General features: G+C 45.0%; 1 protein-coding gene across 6 annotated transcripts; it reads right to left on the bottom strand.

The window, feature by feature from the left end:
* Nucleotides 1-1,710: 1,710 nt before the first annotated feature.
* Nucleotides 1,711-12,280, bottom strand: PRRG3 (proline rich and Gla domain 3). Of its 6 annotated transcripts, none has more exons than XM_066249503.1 (5): nt 12,000-12,280; nt 10,717-10,800; nt 8,725-8,762; nt 7,616-7,776; nt 1,711-7,257 (listed from the first exon to the last, which is right to left on the bottom strand). In XM_066249503.1, exons 3-5 carry the CDS (start codon nt 8,729-8,731, stop codon nt 6,730-6,732), a joined length of 696 nt encoding a protein of 231 aa, XP_066105600.1. In that variant the 5' UTR covers nt 8,732-8,762; nt 10,717-10,800; nt 12,000-12,280; the 3' UTR covers nt 1,711-6,729. The 6 variants fall into 6 exon arrangements, with proteins under 6 accessions (XP_066105600.1, XP_066105604.1, XP_066105603.1 ...); XM_066249507.1 differs by having other exon boundaries at nt 12,106-12,280; XM_066249506.1 differs by lacking the exon at nt 12,000-12,280 and adding an exon at nt 11,732-11,805.
* Between the last annotated feature and the right edge of the window lie 6,532 nt (nt 12,281-18,812).

Raw genomic sequence — 18,812 nt, 5'->3', positions numbered from 1 at the left:
TTAAGTTGTGCATGGCTTCCTCAAGGAGGCTTCTTTTGGCAGTCCCCATTCCAAGCACAACTCATGGATCCTCCCCACTGTCCCTTCACTTCATGCAGCCTCAGGCCAACTGTTATAAGGGTGTGGTAATGAGGAAAGGGTGAGAAGAGGGGTCCCACATTTCCAAGCCACACCCCTGAAGAATACTCCTTGTCCCTTACCTGATTCCCTATGTCTGCTCCAGCAAGGACTGGGAAAGACTGGGGTGGGACCATTTTTCCTCATCATCACCCATTTAAGTCTCTTCATGCCCCTAACTTGCTCTCACTCTCTGCAAGTAATACAATTGCCTTGGCCTTAGAATCTATGGTCTTATGATTCAGCTGTCAGATAAGAAAGGAAGGTTCAGTTTTTTGGACAGTACTATCCCAAGGGGAAACTTTGAAAACCTGGGGCCTCCTTTATGCGTTACCTTCCTTGCATGGGCTAGCCTAGAATCTTTTTTTTTTTTTTTACAGAGACAGCGAGAATCAGAGAGAGGGATAGATAGGGACAGAAAGACAAGAACAGAGAGAGATGAGAAGCATCAATCATCAGTTTTTTTTGTTGCGACACCTTAGTTGTTCATTGATTGCTTTCTCATATGTGCCTTGACCGTGGGGCTACAGCAGACTGAGTGACCCTTTGCTCAAGCCAGCGACCTTGGGCCCAAGCTGGTGAGCCTTGCTCAAACCACATGAGCCCAGGCTCAAGCTGGCGACCTCGGGTTCTCGAACTTGGGTCTTCCACATCCCAGTCCCATGCTGTAAATACTGCGCCACCTCCTGGTCAGGCTAGCCTAGGATCTTATGTCACTGTCTAGAATGCTTATTTCTGAAAATGAGCCTAAAATTCCAAACCCATCTGTGTCATAGAATCTGCTTGAGTCTTCATTTGACTTCCCAGCATCCCCAGAAAGTTGGCATGACTCAACAAGCCAGACTTGGACAAGAATGGAACTCAAGGCCTCTGGCTGTCATTCCTGGCATTTAGCTTTACATTCAACCCTTAAAGGAGGCCTTTAATTTTATTGTTATTGTTTCATCACTGTTATGATTTTTCCTATTAAAGAGCACATTACTTTCACTGCTAGAGATTGGCCCAACTTGTGCCAGCAATGTATCATGGCTTTATCTCATTCCACACCAACAGCTGAGAGTGTTTGGGGTTAAGAGCACACTTCCACCAAGGAGAAGGGAGGACGTTATTGCCCTCTAAATAGTCTCTGACTCTTATCCTCAAATTTCAGGAAGCTGAGCCAGGGTGAAGTCTGAGTATCATGTCCCACCTACAAAGGGCACAGGGAAAACCTTCCTTCCAGCTCCTCCCCCAGCTCTGAAATGAACTCGGTCATTCTTCTAGCAAGAGACACTTCTGTTAGTAACCAGGGATCAGGTGACGGGAAAGTTGCTGAAGTGATTTGTGACAGAGCTTACTCACTTCATCCTGGGGTGGGTGTGTGCGTGTGTGTGGGAGTGGTGGGTCAGAAGATCATCTTACACACATGGAGACAAACATCAGAACCCAAGAAATCTCTGCTTCCTGCTTCCAAACTGGTTTGGGCTGTTTCCTCATATATAGTCTGACTTTTGGAAAAAAAAAACAGTTTGGCCCACAACTGTGTATGACCCATGGAAGTCTGGGGATCCAAAATAGATGAGGACAGGACACAAGTAAATAATATTTGCTCTTTATAATTATTCATTATTTTATACAGAAAGAGACAAAATTTAACAGCTTAACTCAATAATTACAATGAGAGATTAGAAGCAAGTTTGTTTGTTTGTTGCCCCCAGGTTCCAGTGAAATTCTGATCTGTTACTGAGTGCAGATTCCCCAGCTGACATGGTTTAACACATGAATATGAACACATGAATATGAGTTTAAAGTGGTACCAAAATTAATCCATTTCACAGTATTCATGTCTATAAGCTCATTTGCACATATCAGGGTTTCCACTATCAAAAATTCACAATCATAAAGTGAAACAGCAGGTGTGCTCAGGCCTGGGAAAGTGGCATCCATAAGAGGAGATGGATTTGAAGGCAAAAGCAGCTGTGGGATTTGTCCCAATCTTGAATATCTGTCTTAATGCTTGAGCTGGGGGTGAAGAAGGGCAGGCACTATTCAACAGGCAGATATCTCAGTATAGTGGAACAACTGTTGAAGCATTGAACCCGAAGGGATTTGTGTTTGGATATCTTTGTCAGAGAAATTCTTGCTAGAGAGAGACTCAACTGCCCACATCCTGTGAGAAAAAAACAAACAAACAAACAACAAAAACCACTACCTACGTTTGAATATTTGGGAACAAATGATAGATAGGAGTGGCCAGTCTGATAGCAAAACATCTGCTTTACAGAATATTTAGCAATATACAGAGTTATATTACTTTACATTGCAGTCTACTTCACAAAATCTGTTATTCCTAGGATATATAAAGGAGAATGAAAAGGTGCAATACCCAACATCCCCACAATGGAGAGAGAACAAGAGATCATCCAGTACAGAAAGAACCTTACATATGAGAATTGCTGAACTCCAAAGCTGAAGGCACGGTGCAGGGATCCTTAATATCTTGATCCTTTTATCTGAAAAGGGCACTCATTTTATACTAGATCCCTGTTACACATATGACCCTGAAAACTGACTAAAGGGAAAAGTATTTCAACTATTTCTATGAAGCAAGGATCGCATATACTGTGAATTACCTTAAGTTGTGACTTTTCTCTAAATTCTGAATTAGTGGGCTTCAAGTTAATGGGTGTTTATCATAGTTGCAGGCAGTCTGATTACAGTACTGTTAAATTAACTAGTTAAACTAATTAGTATGATGAGAGTTCAGTGGGGAGGATGTGCTTGTTTCTGAAACAATGGAGTCCTAAGGTGGAGTTTCATTACTTGTTAAGCTGAAAAGCACCCTACATCAGCAGCTCTGCTGCCCAGCTGTCCATCTTGGCCTTCAATGTGAGGGCACCCACATGAGACATAACATAAGCGCATACTCCTAGAAAGATAGAGCACAGGTAAGAGTCTCTCCCGATGACCTCTCTCGGATAAAAGAACAATCTAGAGGCAGTGTTGTTTTTTATTCTCCTGGGATGCCATTGGGTGTCAAAAGATTAAACACCAGCCAAAGAGGAACCATCTGGTTCCAGTCCAGTTTCTTGTCCTGAATTTTTTATATTCAGGCTACAAAAAAGACAACATCCAACAAATCAGGCAGATTCCTGTTTTCCTAAGCACCCTAAAGAATTCACACTAATGGCAGTGGGATTGGCAAGTAGAACAAGAGGCTCCTGGCCTTCAGTTGCTCCATGTTGCATTTCTATCAGCCAGGGCACAACACTGATGCTGCGCACACACACTGGGTGTCTGTGCGCTCCACTCTTTTTCTTGTGCTTCCGTTTTGAAAACTCTGGACTATGGGGAGCAGCATGGAGGGACAAGATAGCAACTCCTGTTTTAAAAATTCTTAGAACGTGTTTGGTTGAAAACAAGTGACAATCATATTTCAAGGACATTTTAAAGCCTTTCTTTTTTAATGAAAAATAATAACTAGTCCCACCACTCCCAAAGTCGACGGTCACACATCTTTCCACCTAAAAAAATAAATAAATAAAAAGTCTCAGGAGTGCTCAGATTTCTTCCAGCTGCTGACACCCATAGAACAGGAGCCAAGGCCAGAGACACCAAATGAAAAGGACATGTGAGTTGGGGTCCTAGCAGGCGGAGGCCCCCAGGATGGAGCTGCTTCATTTTCTTCAAAGCCTTTTGTGAGGGGGCAAAAGGTGGCAACTTTGGGGGGCTACAACAGCAAATCACAGGTTTCCTCACACAGGGCCCTGTCATCAGGCTGCCCAGCCCTGGGAGGGAACACTCCTCCCTTCAGGCAGGAACCCTCCTTCCTGGTATAAATATAGCTACACACCAGCTATTGTTCAGATAAGCATGTGAGAAAAGGCAACGTGCACAAGTGTATACACACATACACACACATATACACACAAGTCCACAAACAACAAAAATGTGGCTACTGCAGCGTTAACATTGTATCAAATCAATGTCCATACAAAGACAGAGTTTGAAAGATATGTACAGAGCATTCGTAAAAGCCAAATATGCACCGCAAGGAATGACAATTGTGGATTGTACAGTCTTTTTCTACAATATACTGCAAGAAACATCCCAGAGACCATGGGGGCAACCGCACCCATAAGAATGCTGTGAAGCACCTAAACCAGAGAGCACAGGGTCTTAAGGAACTGCCTCTGATGAGCTCTCCCCACAGGCCTGTGCTTAGTGCCTAGAGGACACGTGCTTCCCTCCATTGGGCCAGGTTCCTCCTTCCATATCTACCCTGTCTCCATCCACCTGCAAACTACCTGGAAGCTCAACAGGGAATGGCTCAGCAGACGCCAAAGGAAGTAGATGTTCCTTGGCTGTGGTTGCTGGGGCCCATGCCTCAGTCTCTGCTCAGTGGAGAGCAAACACATAGGAGTAAGTGTCTTCTCCCAGGTCACACAGAGACTCCTGTCCAAGGGAATGCTGGGAGAGCAGGGCCTGGCCTCAGAGTTTCAGGCTTCCCAACATCCTCCAACATGGCCAAATAGGATTGACTCTTGGCTCCATCATGAAAAAAGCAGGAGCTTTCTAGGCCAAAAATGCCTTCATGAGGAAGGGTAGAAGTGTAGTGCTAGGGATCCAGAGGGAGGAAAAAAGGAAGAAAGGAAAGTTGGGAGTACCACCCTGGTCAGCACCTCTGGCATTAGGGAGCTCTCAGGGGAGGGTGGAGTAGACAGAAAGGGTCAACTGGCAGGAGACTGACTTCTCAGATTAAGACTTAATATCAGAGTAATACGAAGGCCTCCACTAAGACTGGTCCCCTATAACCTACACATTTCTACAATTTTCCTAAGGGCAATTCGTACTGCACAGGCACTAGCTTTGTCAGCCTCCAAATAGGCCTGTGAGGTAGGGGGAAGGATAGAAAACCCCAGTCACAGTTATCCAAGCTGATGGGTCACTGGGATAAGAACACAAGTCTTCTGACATGAAGCAAGTTTCAGGGCAAGTGTCCAGGACTGAACAGGCCTCCAGATATCATCTGTGGCCACAAAGCAGGGCTGCATTCAAACAGAAAGGTCTGATACCTGCCTAGGAAAGCTGTTTAAACAGAAAGAAGCTTGTCTTCTCAGTTTCTTTTAAACTGCTGTGGTTGCCAAGAGATCCTGGTATGGACTCTTTTGGGTCCCACAAAAATTTGCTACATTTTTAAAAGCACCACAAAGGAAAAGTGATTTGGCACCAAGGCCAGGAGGATGGAGATGAAGGGGTTGGGGAAATGGTATCTTTTGTGTGGTCACTGAAAATTAAAGATAGGTCACTTCTGTCCCACTGTTGTCCAAAATCTCACAGATATGGACAGGTAGACAGCTCCTGGACCACAGAAAGGGGTTACTAAAAACAGACCAGCACCTGGCAATGACAGGACAAATCCTGGATGGGCCTTCTACCACAGGGAGATGGCTTCCCCATCTCCATTGCAAAACAAAAAAAAATCTATAAAGGGACACTTTAGGGTCTTCTCCCCAGGTAGGTACAATTGTTAAGGAGAAATGAGCCATCTAAAGTTCAAGTTCAACTCAATGTATCTACTGATGAAAAGGAAGTATCCTAAAAGTTCAAAACCGTAGACCACAGTGCTGACAAGGCCAACTTAATAGTAATCATGCTATGGGCCAATCAACCTCATGTGGAAAAAAAAACTTAGGCTTTCTGCCCCAGCCTGTACCACAACCATTCAGAGGTCATGGACTCTGAAGGCAGAGTCAGCCATGTAAGTTTCTCCAGGACTATGATTGGGCTCAATGTCAGTAGGTAGCAGTTTTAACATAGCTTACACATGTCTGGAGAGCCAAGGCCTTGGAGAGGCCAAGCACACCAGAACCAGAGCTACCATTCCATGATGGTAAAGTTCATGCAGGTCCCTTTGCTCAATCTGGAGGCAGCAGCTCTACCATCCAGATCCCTGCCCCTTATCCTTCACACGCCCTATCCTTCCAGGTTGCTTTAGATATTCCTTTTAACCTCATCAGAAGGGTGGGGGTGGGCATTGGTAGAGAAAAGTATCACAGATTTATCACTGATTTCTCTTGGCCCCCTATGAATGGCCTAGGTTATAGTGCTTTGTTTTATTGTGTTTGTTACTACTCTGTTTTTTGTTGAGTCCCGTTCTTGTCCTCAAAATGTAAGACAGGACAGTAAGGACAGGACTGTTAAGAGGAAATGATGCTGAAGGGCTGGCTCCTCTCCCTCATCTCTGTTGCTTAGGCTTCCAGATACAGACAGGTCTCCAGCCAGCTGCATGGCCCCAGGGCCCACGCCTACAGACATTCTAGCTATAGACAGCTTCACAGGGTGATTCCTTTGGCATAAGAGAAGCTAGTCCCTGACAGAAGGACAAGGTGGTGGGACATGGGGGTTTCTGGAAGAGCTGGGCTCTCTGGCCTGTGACTCTTTCCAGGGGCATGTGTGTTCTCTACGCCCCTCCACCTGTCTCTGACAACTGACTCCTACAAATCCAGTTTGTAAATTATTTGGCAACAAGGAGGCTAAGGCTGTTCTGTGGTGGCACATTCTTTAAAAAGTTAAAAAGAAAATAGGAAACCCCTGAAAGAGGCTTTTATACGAAACAAAACACAAGTTCCACTACTTGTCTGAGCCAGGGTTGGCGGCCACTATTTCTTCATACTTTGGGGGTGGGTCACTGTAAGAGACACTTGCCTCCTCACTGCTGCTCTCCTGGGGCGCAGTCACCTCCTCGTAGGATGGTGGAGGAGTGGCACTAGATAGTCTGGAGAGAGAGAGCTCAGGAAGGTAGAGGGTGCTCTCAAGGCGGACTGTGGTTCTTCCCCCCCGATTGGGCCCCGGCATCACCTGTGGGTTGCTCCCTGCCTCCCGGTGCCCAGAGGACTCCCCCTGGCTATGCACAGTGCCTCGGTACACCATGACCCGGCGCAGGCTATGCCCAGCGCGACTGGCTAAGTACCGGTTCTGAGCATATGAGGGGTGATGACGGGTGGCTTTCTGTAGCTGGCACCTCCAGATGATGAACAAGGCAATGACAATCAGCAATGCCACCCCCAGAAGAGGTACCACCACATACATGGCATCTGAGCTCTGTGCAGGGTCTCGGACTGAATAGACTGCGTTTGGGTACCCCTTCCAGAACTCCATCTGCAAAAGAAGAAAGACCACTTACACTTATACACAAGTGCTCATGCCCCAGATGGACCTCAGAGACCTTCCGCAAAGTTGCTGCCTACATCACCCCATCTGACTGGTCTCTCAGAACTATGAGAGTCTATGGGATGTACCAAGGACAAAGAGCAACATTCCCATCTGAGGAGGCCTCTACAGTCAAGTAGGTAGGAGTCTAAGGATATGTTGTCTATTCTTCTACGGCCTCAACTGTCCTGCCTTGGACTGGGCTGGCTTTTTTATTGCTTTTGTTTCATCTGAGGCACATGGACCTGCTCTTATTATTCCTGAGGTTACCTCTGCTCCCAGAACCCAGCCACAGGGCGGTACATGCCGTTTTCTCCTTGTCCTCAAACACCTCCTTGACCTCCTCATAGCTGCAGATCTCCTCCATGCACTCCCTCTCGATGGTACCCTGGCGCAGCTCTTCCAGGAACTCATTGGCACGAGGGAACCGTTTCAGGACCGAATGGGCATTCTTGGCTTCCAGAAACACTAAGGAGAAAGCTGCACTGAGGCCTGGAATCAAGAGATTCCCAGGGGCTCTTTCAAACCAGACTCAACCCAGACACAGATGCACAATGATGGAGGGAAGTAAGACAAAGCCAGCTGACTAACCCCCACCCCAGACATAGTTGGCCCTTTGTAACAGGGATGGAATAGCTGACTTTCTGTGATGCTGTGATGTATCTGCCTAGAATACCGTGGACGTAACAAGACTCAAGTTTCTGGTGCTAGGAAGGAAAATGGGGAGTGCATATTGCATAGAAAGAACAGACATAAAAGATTTTGAATACTGTAGTCATCAGTGAAAAAAACACCCAGTGTCTCCTGTCTCAAATCAAAATGAGAAAATCAGAGACTTTATCATGAGGATTTATTCTTCTTTGAGGCTGATGCTGGTAACCAATACCAAGTAGCATTATAAAACTCTATCAAGGTGGCTTCTTTCTACCTGAATGACCACCTGTGTCATCAGATCACAAAAATGTCATTGAGTGGTAGCCATATCTACTTATTCCAAAGGGAGAAGCTCAGCTACAGTTGAGGTGACTGGAATAATATGAGCTATGCACCACCATAAGCCTGACCTGAGACGTTAGATTATATGTGACATCTGCTCCTGATATTCCTCTAGAGGTGAGACTTCTTAGTTCTCATGTCAACCAGTCCCTCTTGTGCCCAAGATGGTAGGGCTTCGCCAGCAGGCAGGCACTTTTCTCCAGTTTCATGGCCTGTCATATTAGTTTTTTGCATAGGGGCCTGGGTAGATGTACATCTCTAAGTAAGCATATGCTCCAGAAAAAAAGCTAATCAAACAGGGACCACAGGGACACCCTGGAAGAGGAAAGCTTGGAAGGACTTGAAAGGTAAATATGCACTTTTTCCATTAGCCCTTAGGCCTGGCCCTCCGCCACTTGGCCTATGCTCAGAAAAACTCACCTGCCATAGTGCTCCCTCAGATTCAGCGTCTCACTTGCCTGGCAAAGGAGAAAAGCAGAATCACAGTGAAATCACACACCAAAACTTATAGGGCACCCTCTTGGCCCTTGAATGTGAACAAACACCCCCATTGGTTTAGTCCAGGAGTTGGGTCCCTTTTCGGCGGAAAGAGCCATGAACGCCACATACTTTAAAATGTAATTCTGTGATAGCCATACAATGACCCGTGTATGTTACACATTATCCAATAAAAATTTGGTGTTGTCCCGGAGGACAGCTGTGATTGGCTCCAGCCACCCACAACCATGAACATGAACGGTAAGAAATGAATGGATTGTAATACACGAGAATGTTTTATATTTTTAATGTTATTATTATTTTTATTAAAGATTTGTCTGCGAGCCAGATGCAGCCATCAAAAGAGCCACATCTGGCTCACGAGTCATAGGTTCCCAACCCCTGGTTTAGTCTAAGGTCAAAGTGGCACCTCATGAGGCACAACATCTTCTGTATGGCCACTCATAGCTCTACTGCTTCCTAATAGACCCAGAGCTCTCCTCCAGAGCTCCCCAAGGCCCTGTAGGGCCCAAAGCAAATGTTCTAGCTCTTTGTCCAAAGAATATTCTGAGTCTAGAAGAGTACGACTTTGACTTTTCACTTTAAAAAAGAAGAACTCCAACAAGCCTCCTTCCTCACTTTCCTCAAGAAATCTGTGCTCTTTTGAATTGGAAAGGATATCAGAAATACTGGGACTTAGGTGAGGTCAAGCAAATCAACAGTGAGAGAGGATCCATTTTGTAAACTACTTTTGCTCACAATGGCAAGCCCTAGATACCTCTAATGACAAGCACATTCCTTGAAAATAGGCAGTACATGTTTAAGAAGTAGGCAGTGGCAAAGTTTAACATGGCAACAATAACCATCTCAAAAGTCATAGCCTAAACCAAGGAGACCTGCCACATTCGTTTTCACCAGACATAGTGGCAAGGATCTCCTGAAACCAGTCATCTTTCCTGTCTTTGCATTAGAGAACACCACAGCAGAGTACCAACACATTGATTAATGTAATCAAAACTGAGATGCTAACTCAATGCAAGTGCTGCCTCTGATGTGAGCTATTGACTGAAAGCTTTGCTCCTAATCAGGAATTATCCAGCCAGTATGTAAACCATGGCCACAGCACACTGTTCTCCTCAACACACACACACTCCCACTCATGCATTTATTCTGAGCACTAGCCAAACTGTTCACATCTGGGAGCAATCAGCCCACTGCTATCCTCCCCAAGCAGGAGCTCTGGTTTTAAGACTAACTGGATACAGGACACATGAACAGTGCAACCGTTGTGCACTCTTTTGCCTAGGCTGCCAGAAAGTTGGGCATTAACACTGATGACCATCAAGCACAGGTGCCCTAAAATGTCCAGCTATTAAGCACATACGCTATGCACCTGTGATGTGTATATACTTTTTTATTTCTGTTTTGAGAGTCTTACATATATTTAAAACATATCTTGTAATCTTTTTGGAAAACAGGTAGGTTATAAATCATAAATAAAATTAAAACTAAAGGACAAATAGTAAGTCTAATATCCATTTACAAAAACACCATGTCAAGAGGGTTTTTCTCTTTTGAACATCAAAACATTCTCACCCCAAATTATCAAAATGTGAATCTGCCAACGGACGTGAGAGAAGTTTTGACTGTCAATTTCTAAAAAAGTGAAGATGGATTATTATCTCTAAATTATGCTTCCATTGTGGATCTCTGAGGTTCTTCTAGAGCCAATGCTGGTCATGTGTCCAGAGGAGGGTGTGGCATGCCTAAGAACAAAGGTTTTGATTGAGGAAAAATGGAACCTTGGTGCCAGGGCTTGAAGAAAATGAGTAAAGGCTTTAATAATAAATAAAAATAGAAAAAGATGTTTCTTTGCTTATCAAAGAAAAATGCAGCACTTTTACTCTTTACATGGAAAATTACATAACAGCTTACATGTAGCGCCTCTTCCTCAAAACATCTGACTTTGGGAATGCACATCCACACATCTCATAGGCCCAAATGTGTGCTATCAGACACCTGCAAAAATCATTCATTTGTAAGCTTCAAACAAGCCAGGAGCTCCACCAAACAGCTCACAGGGCATATCCCCACTCCATTAACAATTCTGTAGCCAACGTCACTGCTGCTGCTGCTGCTGCTGCTGCTGCTATGAGGCCTCTACCCCCTCCCTCCCCCAAATGTAGCTCCTACTTCTTCCCTATAAATACACCATCGATAGGCTGTTACTATGGCAACAGTGAGGTAGCATGAGGGCTCCACGACAGAGATTGCTGCAGCAGTCACGCATGTATATGTTCCTCCTGTCCCTGGTGGATACAGTAAAGCTGATTGTAGGCCAAAGGAATTTTTAACCCACTCCCCACAGGAACACAGCTGAATCCTGAAGGCCTGGAAAGGAAGGAAGGCCACCACAAAGACCTTCCTTAACCCCACCCTAGGCTGTATGTAGCTTCCAAATCATAGCACTCTGGGACATGGCTCCCAAAATCCTTCGCGTGGGGACTTGCGACCATCAGACCTAGAGTCACAAGACATGGCCTTCAAATCACTTCTCCAAATCCAAGACCTTTTTATTTCCCTCACTTAGAACTGATCTCTTGAAAAGCTTCTGTGATCTCCAAATCTTACGACTCATCAACCCACCCAGTGATACGGAACTCCCAAATTATACTCCAAATCAGACGCTGTACCCTCCTTGTCCCCTTCCACTCATGCCAGCCCTCAAAGTGCCTGTACTCGCCCTCCATAGCCCGCTACCAGCACCCAGTCCACGAACTCTTGCTTCTAGCCCAGCAACACTCTTCTCCTGGGTCTGCTCAAGACCCCCAACTCCTTGGCCCGGCCGGGCCTCCAGATCCTCCCCCAACAGCGCCCTGAGTCCAGTTCAGTGGTCCTGGACACCCAACCGTGCCCTCAGGGCTGGGGCGCCCAACCCAAACGGCCTCACCGTTCTCCGGGCCCAAGAGGCGGCTGCCCAGCTTGCGCAAGCAGCCCGCCACCACGCTGCGGCGTCTCTTTCAGCAGGGCCCCTGTCCCCGCCCACCTGCTCCCCGTCGGCCAAGCTCCCCCGGCCCAGCCCAGTAGTCTCCTCCTCCCTCCTTCCCCTCTCCGCTGCCCTCCCGCCACCACGGGAGCCCTGGTGGCTGCCAGGCTGTGGCCGAAGTGCGCCTGGAGCTCCCGCCCTTCGCAGCTGGGCGTCCAGTCCTGCCCATTACCTCTGTACCCCCCTGCCCTGCTCTCCTTTGGGGGCTCGGCTGCTACCCGCCCCTTAACACCCTTCGGCGCCAGGTCTGGCCTCGCGCCCCACGCCTGGCGCGCCACCTTCAAGCGCCACAACCACCGTGCGCCGATCTCCAGGCCACGATAGTCGTGCCGCACCGCGCACCCGGTCGCCGGGCAGAGGAGAGGAGAAGGGGTGGGGGCGATGAGAGCGGTTCAAGGAGAAGTAGGGAGGGCGAGCGGGCTAGCTGGCCAGGAGGGGCGGTGGCGCGCACTAAGCACCGTGCGCTGGCGCCCTACTCCTCCAGCACCGCCCCTGCGCCCGCCCGTACCGCTGGGGGGCGGGGCCTGGCCCGCGGGCCCTGGGAGCATAGGGGACCCTCGGCCAAATGCGCAGGCCCGTCGTGTCCCAGGGCGCAGGCCCTTAGAAACCAAGCTTCGCAGCGGGCTCAGGCAGCGGCGCCTAAAGTCGGCATACCAGGCGTCCCCGCGCAGCCCACCCCCTCACACACACACCAATGTCCCCAATCTTGGCTTACCTGTCATTATAGCCGGCCTCCAGCCGAGAAATGAAGAGCGTGGGACAGTAGCTAGGGTCTGCCTTGCCATAGTTCAAGCGGACCCGCAGAAGAAAGGCCGGGTGAAGGCCGCTTTCCACCCCTTCCACCAATGAGTGGGTAACCTCGGCTTTTTCATTTATAACCTCTCCATCCTGCCCCAGAAAAGCAGGCTTCTCTCCTGTTAAATCTGGGAAATGGGGAGAATCCTCCCTCGGGACTGCAGCGAAATAAAGGAAATTCTTTAGGTGCAGAAGGGAGAGGGAGGAATCTCCTAGTCCTGCAAGGGAAGCGCTGGGTGAGTGATGGAGTGGAGGCACTCAGGAGACAGCACTGTGGGAGGACAAGATGCTGGTAGCAGAGAGATAGCACAGGTCTAAGGAGAAGCAGTCAATGAGATGTACTGGTAAAAGAGGACAGGACAGTTCTAAAGGAGCTCAGGATCTCCTCTGGGAAAGCCTTCTAGGAGAGGCCACGTGCACCTTGCATAGTTTTCAGGGCTCTTTTTATCTCTGCACCTCTGGGACCCAACCAAGCACTGGAGTTGGCACAGGCTCTATCCCAATTTGGTGCTTTGGGGTAGATGCCAGGCAGAGAAACACCAACCTGTCCTGCTGCAGGGAGACAGGGAAAATAGGGAAGTGGGGAGACCTCTATAACCCCAGGGCCTGTCGCAGTCCAGCTCCGAGGACTGGCAAAAAACAACCTTGGCTAGGGTGCAGTCCCACTCTTCCTCCCCTCCCCCATTCTCAATGGCACTTTCCCCTTCATCTCTACCTCCAGTTCTCAGAGTCCTCCCCTGGCTTGCTTGCTCTTCTATTACTGAAGAGCTCCCTCTTTGCCCAAGATAAGCACGTTCAGCCCGCCCTTATTGAAGGCAGCAGGACCACAGCCCCTGACTTGTGGGTCAGGCTTCCACAGGGGAAAAAAATCAAGATCGCCTGAAAATGATAATAGGGTTCCTTTGGAGCCCAAAGACTGTGTATGTCTTAGAGACACACTCAGTTAAGGGGGAAGGAGACTGGATCATAGTTGATAGGGGAAACTGTTTGAGGACCTCGATCACTCTGTGGGTCTCCTAGTCTACTACCATTTTCCCATCCTGATCTTAACCATTATGTTCATAGGAGACTTCACTCAGCTTTCAGGCAAAGGTCTATGGCTTCTGCCCTTTTTCTAGCCGCTCACCTAACCATCTGGCTCCAGCACCAGGAGTCTAATTGTTCCCTCTTGGCCCAGAATGCCTTTACTCCCACTGTCAGCCTCTGTGCACTATATTCATTTTTCCCACATAGCTTAGATGACATCTCTAATCTGAGGTCTTGTGGGATTCTCTACCCCTCACCTATGTTGACTGTTACATTCTCAGCAGTCAGTCTGCAAAGAGTATAAATGGGGGGGGGGGGGCTTTGTGGATGCCAGGGGTGGGAAAGATTCATACTAGCACTTCTGCAGCATGCTGCCTGCTTCAGCAATTAGCAGTACCACTGATCAGCTCTGTGATCCTCCAGAAAGTGATTTAACCTGTCTGCATCTCAGTTTCCTCAACTGTCAAATGAGAATGATAATAATAGCAACTGCCACAAAAGGCGGTGAGAAAGGCAAATGGAATAATCACATCAAGTGTGACTGGTGCTTAGTATGATCCTAATACAGGTCAGATTCGGCCACATCCAGAGGCATTGTGTTCATTTAGTTGTTCATAAGGTACACATTTGCTTCCTTTACCTTGGGGTAAGAGACCTTGTCTCTTCATGTGTCCGTAACATCCAACACAGAGCCTCATCTACAGCAACGTCACTAGTTGCTTGCAAAGCTGAGGTGGGAGAGGGTGGACTGATGTGGGGATCTGGAGTGAAGCTCAGCCTTCAACTTAATACCAAGACATCCCCAACACCACCAACAGCACTGACTCATGCTTCCTCCCAATGAGGAGCCTGAGTCTTGGCATTCTACAGATGTTGGCTTTCACAGAGGCCTTGCTAATTCTCCTCAAAATGGCTTCAGTCATCTGGCTTGAGCACAGGCTCACCAGCTTGAGTGCGGGCTCACTGACTTGAGTGTGGGATCATATACATGACCTCATGGTGGCTGGTTTGAGCCCAAAGGTCACTGGCTTGAAGCTCAAGATTGCTGGCTTGAGCCCAAGGTCACTCACTGGCCTGAGCAAGGGGTCACTCACTCTGCTGAAGCCCCCTGGTCAAGGCACATATGAGAAAGCAATCAATGAACAACAAAGAAGACTAAGGAGCCACAATGAAGAATTGATACTTCTCATCTCTCTACCTTCCTGCCTGTCTGTTTCTATCTGTCCCTCTCTCTGTCACAAAAAAGGAAAAAATATTAGAGCAGAACTAAATGAAATCAAGAACAAAAAAACTACAGAAAAATTAATATAACAAAGAGCTGGTTCTTTGAAAAGACAAAAATATTTGACAAACCACTGTGTAAACTCACTAAGGAAAAACAGGAAGGACTCATTTAAACAAAATTCAAAATGAAAGAGGAGAAATTAACACCAACATCATAAATATACAAAAGATCATAGTAGAATATCATGAAAGATATATGCCAACAAATTCAATAACCTAGAAGAAATGGATAAATTCCTAGAACTCTAAGTCTTCCTAGACTGAGCCACAAAGAAATGGGAAACCTAAATAGACCTATAAGCAGAGAGGAAAAAGAAACAACTATCAAAAACCTCCCCAAAATAATAAATCCAGGACCAGATGGTTACACTAGTGAATTCTACCAAACATTCAAAGAAGATTTGGTACCTATTCTTCTAAAAGTCTTCCAAAAAATCAAAGAAGAAGCAATACTCCCCAACACATTTTTTGAGGCCAACATAACTCTCAGACCAAAACCTGGCAAGGACAACACAAGAAAAGAAAACTACAGAACAATATATCTAATGAATACAGATGCAAAAAATCTAAACAAATACTAGCACATTGAATGCAAGAACACATTAAAAAATAATACATCACAATGAGGTGGGATTCATTTCAGTAGCAAAAGGATGGTTCAACATATGGAAATTGATTGATGTAATACACCAATTCAACAAAACAACAAAAATCATATGATCCAATCAATAGATTCAGGAAAGGCATTTGATAAGACACAACATCATTTTATGTTTAAAAGACTCAATAAAGTCAGAATAGAAGGAAAGTACCTCAACATGAGAAAGATAATATATAAAAAACCATCAGCTAATAGCATACTAAGTGGTGAAAAATAAAGGATTTTTCTCTAAATTCAGGAATGAGACAAGGCTGCCCTATCTCTCCACTCTTATTCAACATAGTTCTGGAAGATTTAGCCAGAGAAATCAGACAAGAGAAAGAAATAAAAGGCATACATATGGAGAAAGAAGAAGTAAAGGTTTAACTTTTTGCAGATGACATGATCCTGTATACAGAAACCCCAAAGACTCTTCCTTAAAACTATTATAAATAATAAATCAACACAGTAAAGTCACAGGATACAATATCAATATACAAACTTCTACTGCTTTTCTATATGCCAACAATGTAACTTCAGAAAATGAACTCAGAAGTAAAATTTCTTTTACAATTGCAACAATAAAAATAAAGTACCTAGAAATAAACTTAAGAATGTGAAGACCTATATACTGAAAACTACAACAGATTATTGAAAGAAATTGGAAAAGACACAATGAAATGGAAAATTTTTTAGTGTTTGCCATGTACCAGTGTGATTAGTAATTGTCCAGGTCCTGAGTGAGAATGGTGAGAAATGAAGAAATAAACTCAGAGAAAAGAAGTTTGGGATTGGGAGGCTTCTGCAAGCTGATGGCAAGCAAGAGCAGAGCAAAACCCCAGGTCTCCTTTATTATACAGTGCAAAGCCATATGCCAATAAGGAAGTCTCTGATACAAAGTCACACATCTGAGGCATAAACAGGAATCCTTTTAAGGCAGGGGTCAGGAAACTTTTTGGCTGATAGAACCATGAATGCCACATATTTTAAAATGTAATTCTGTGAGAGCCATGCAAAGACCTGTGTACATTACGCATTATCCAATAAAAATTTGGTGTTGTCCTGGAGGACAGCTATGATTGGCTCCAGCCACCCGCAACCGTGAACATGAGCGGTAGGAAATGAATGGATTGTAATACATGAGAATGTTTTATATTTTTAACGTTATTATTATTTTTTTAAAGATTTGTCTGCGAGCTGGATGCAGACATCCATCAAAAGAGCCACATCTGGCTCGCGAGCCATAGGTTCCCGACCCCTGTCTTAAGGCATAAACAGGAATCCTTTTAAGGTATAACATTTCAACCTACAGTTGAACAAACAAAGCCTGAGAGGAAGGGCATGTAAATTGCCTCTAGCAACTTAATCAAACAATCAGAGGTTGTGGGGAAAAGCTTAGCCTTTAGCAAATTAATCAAGCAAGTGAGGTGGACGGATGGTCAGCAAGGACCCTGTCAGCTTACTGCCAGTCCCCAACACCTCTGTCCCCCACAAATCTAAACTATGAGGACCCTGTCAGCTTGCAGTCTCCCACACATGTTCATTGATTAGAAGAATCAATATAGGTAACATGACCATATTACTAAGGTGACCAACTTTTTTACAATGGAAAGGACAAAAATAAATTGAAGAAAAAATATCATAAATAAAAGAAACATTTTATTCATTGCAACAGTAATACACTATAATATGATAAGTACATAATAAAAACATTTATAATATATTATATTGTAATTATGCTTACATGCCTATTAATTTTAATAATAATTATAAGAAAAAAGATAATATTATCTAAATGAGTACTTTTCCATTAAATTAATATTTTTTGTCAATGTATTATCTTGTAACAATATATTAAAATATCTGAACAAGAAACATCCTTTATACTGAATTTTATGGCAAGTGATGCAGCTACAGTATCAACATTCAATCTCGATTTCTCACTTGTCCAAAAATCATTAGCAATTGAAAAACTCTTTAAACTACTGCATTAGTTCTAGGACAGCACAATGGAAATTGAACAAGAATAAATAAATTTTCACATAGAATATGTTCGTTTTTGAAATGGCTGAGTATTTCCACCCATCTTTTATCAATTTTGACATGTTCATTTTCTCGTATTAATTTTTCAGAATTTAAATATACATTGTCTTCTAATTTCTTCAAAGGGACAATTGTCATCTATTTTGATGTCTGGAATTTCTTAAGATAAAAACTCAAGACAAGATTCAATATCTCCCTAATATACTTGCGATGAAGTAAAAACCATTGAAAACTGTTATTTCTGGTAAATTTTGTTTCAGACTATTCTTCGAAATATTGAAAACATGTCTGGTAAAAATTCTGCACTTCTTTGATAAACTTTTCTGTTATGCCTGAATTTGACAATTTTCTTTTTAAAATTAAAGGAAGAAATTTTTCTTCAAAACGAGATTTATATTGAAGGATAAAGTCATTCAAAATAAGACTAACTTCTGTAGCTGAAATGTGTTCACCTTCAATATTTTGAATTGTTTTGTGAAAAATAAATGCTTGATTATGTACAAAATACATTAATATATCAGATATTTTATTATTGAAAAATGATTCCAGAATTTTAGGATATTTATCTAAACTTAAAAAAATATGAATGGAGAGGCTCAAATAATTGTAGAACACATCTATAGCAGATGTTAGAGCAAGTCATCTAACTTTTGAATATTCTAAAAGTTTTTTATTTATTTTTTATTTATTTTTTTTTTTTTTTGCATTTTTCTGAAGCTGGAAACAGGGAGAGACAGTCAGACAGACTCCTGCATGCGCCCGACCGGGATCCACCCGGCACGCCCACCAGGGGCGACGCTCTGTCCACCAGGGGGCGATGCTCTGCCCATCCTGGGCGTCGCCATGATGCGACCCTCCTGGGTGTCGCCATGTTGCGACCAGAGCCACTCTAGTGCCTGGGGCAGAGGCCACAGAGCCATCCCCAGCGCCCGGGCCATCTTTGCTCCAATGGAGCCTTGGCTGCGGGAGGGGAAGAGAGAGACAGAGAGGAAGGCGCGGCGGAGGGGTGGAGAAGCAAATGGGCGCTTCTCCTATGTGCCCTGGCCGGGAATCGAACCCGGGTCCTCCGCACGCTAGGCCGACGCTCTACCGCTGAGCCAACCGGCCAGGGCTCTAAAAGTTTTTTGTATTCAACATTTGCTTCTTCACAAAATTGTTTTAAAGTAGCAATACAACTGGTAAAATGACTAAAATGCA

Source organism: Saccopteryx bilineata, chromosome X (genome assembly GCF_036850765.1).
Source record: "Saccopteryx bilineata isolate mSacBil1 chromosome X, mSacBil1_pri_phased_curated, whole genome shotgun sequence".
Taxonomy (NCBI): domain Eukaryota; kingdom Metazoa; phylum Chordata; class Mammalia; order Chiroptera; family Emballonuridae; genus Saccopteryx; species Saccopteryx bilineata.
Note: the sequence above shows the minus strand (reverse complement) of the source record. Positions and strands in the feature narration are given on the sequence as shown.

Bases quoted from the DNA above. Each gene is read 5' to 3' on its own strand.
- PRRG3 (XM_066249503.1), bottom strand. The intron at 7,258-7,615 runs GCATGTACCGCC...CTTCTTTTGCAG, and splicing joins TTGAGGACAAGGAGAAAACG to ATGGAGTTCTGGAAGGGGTA.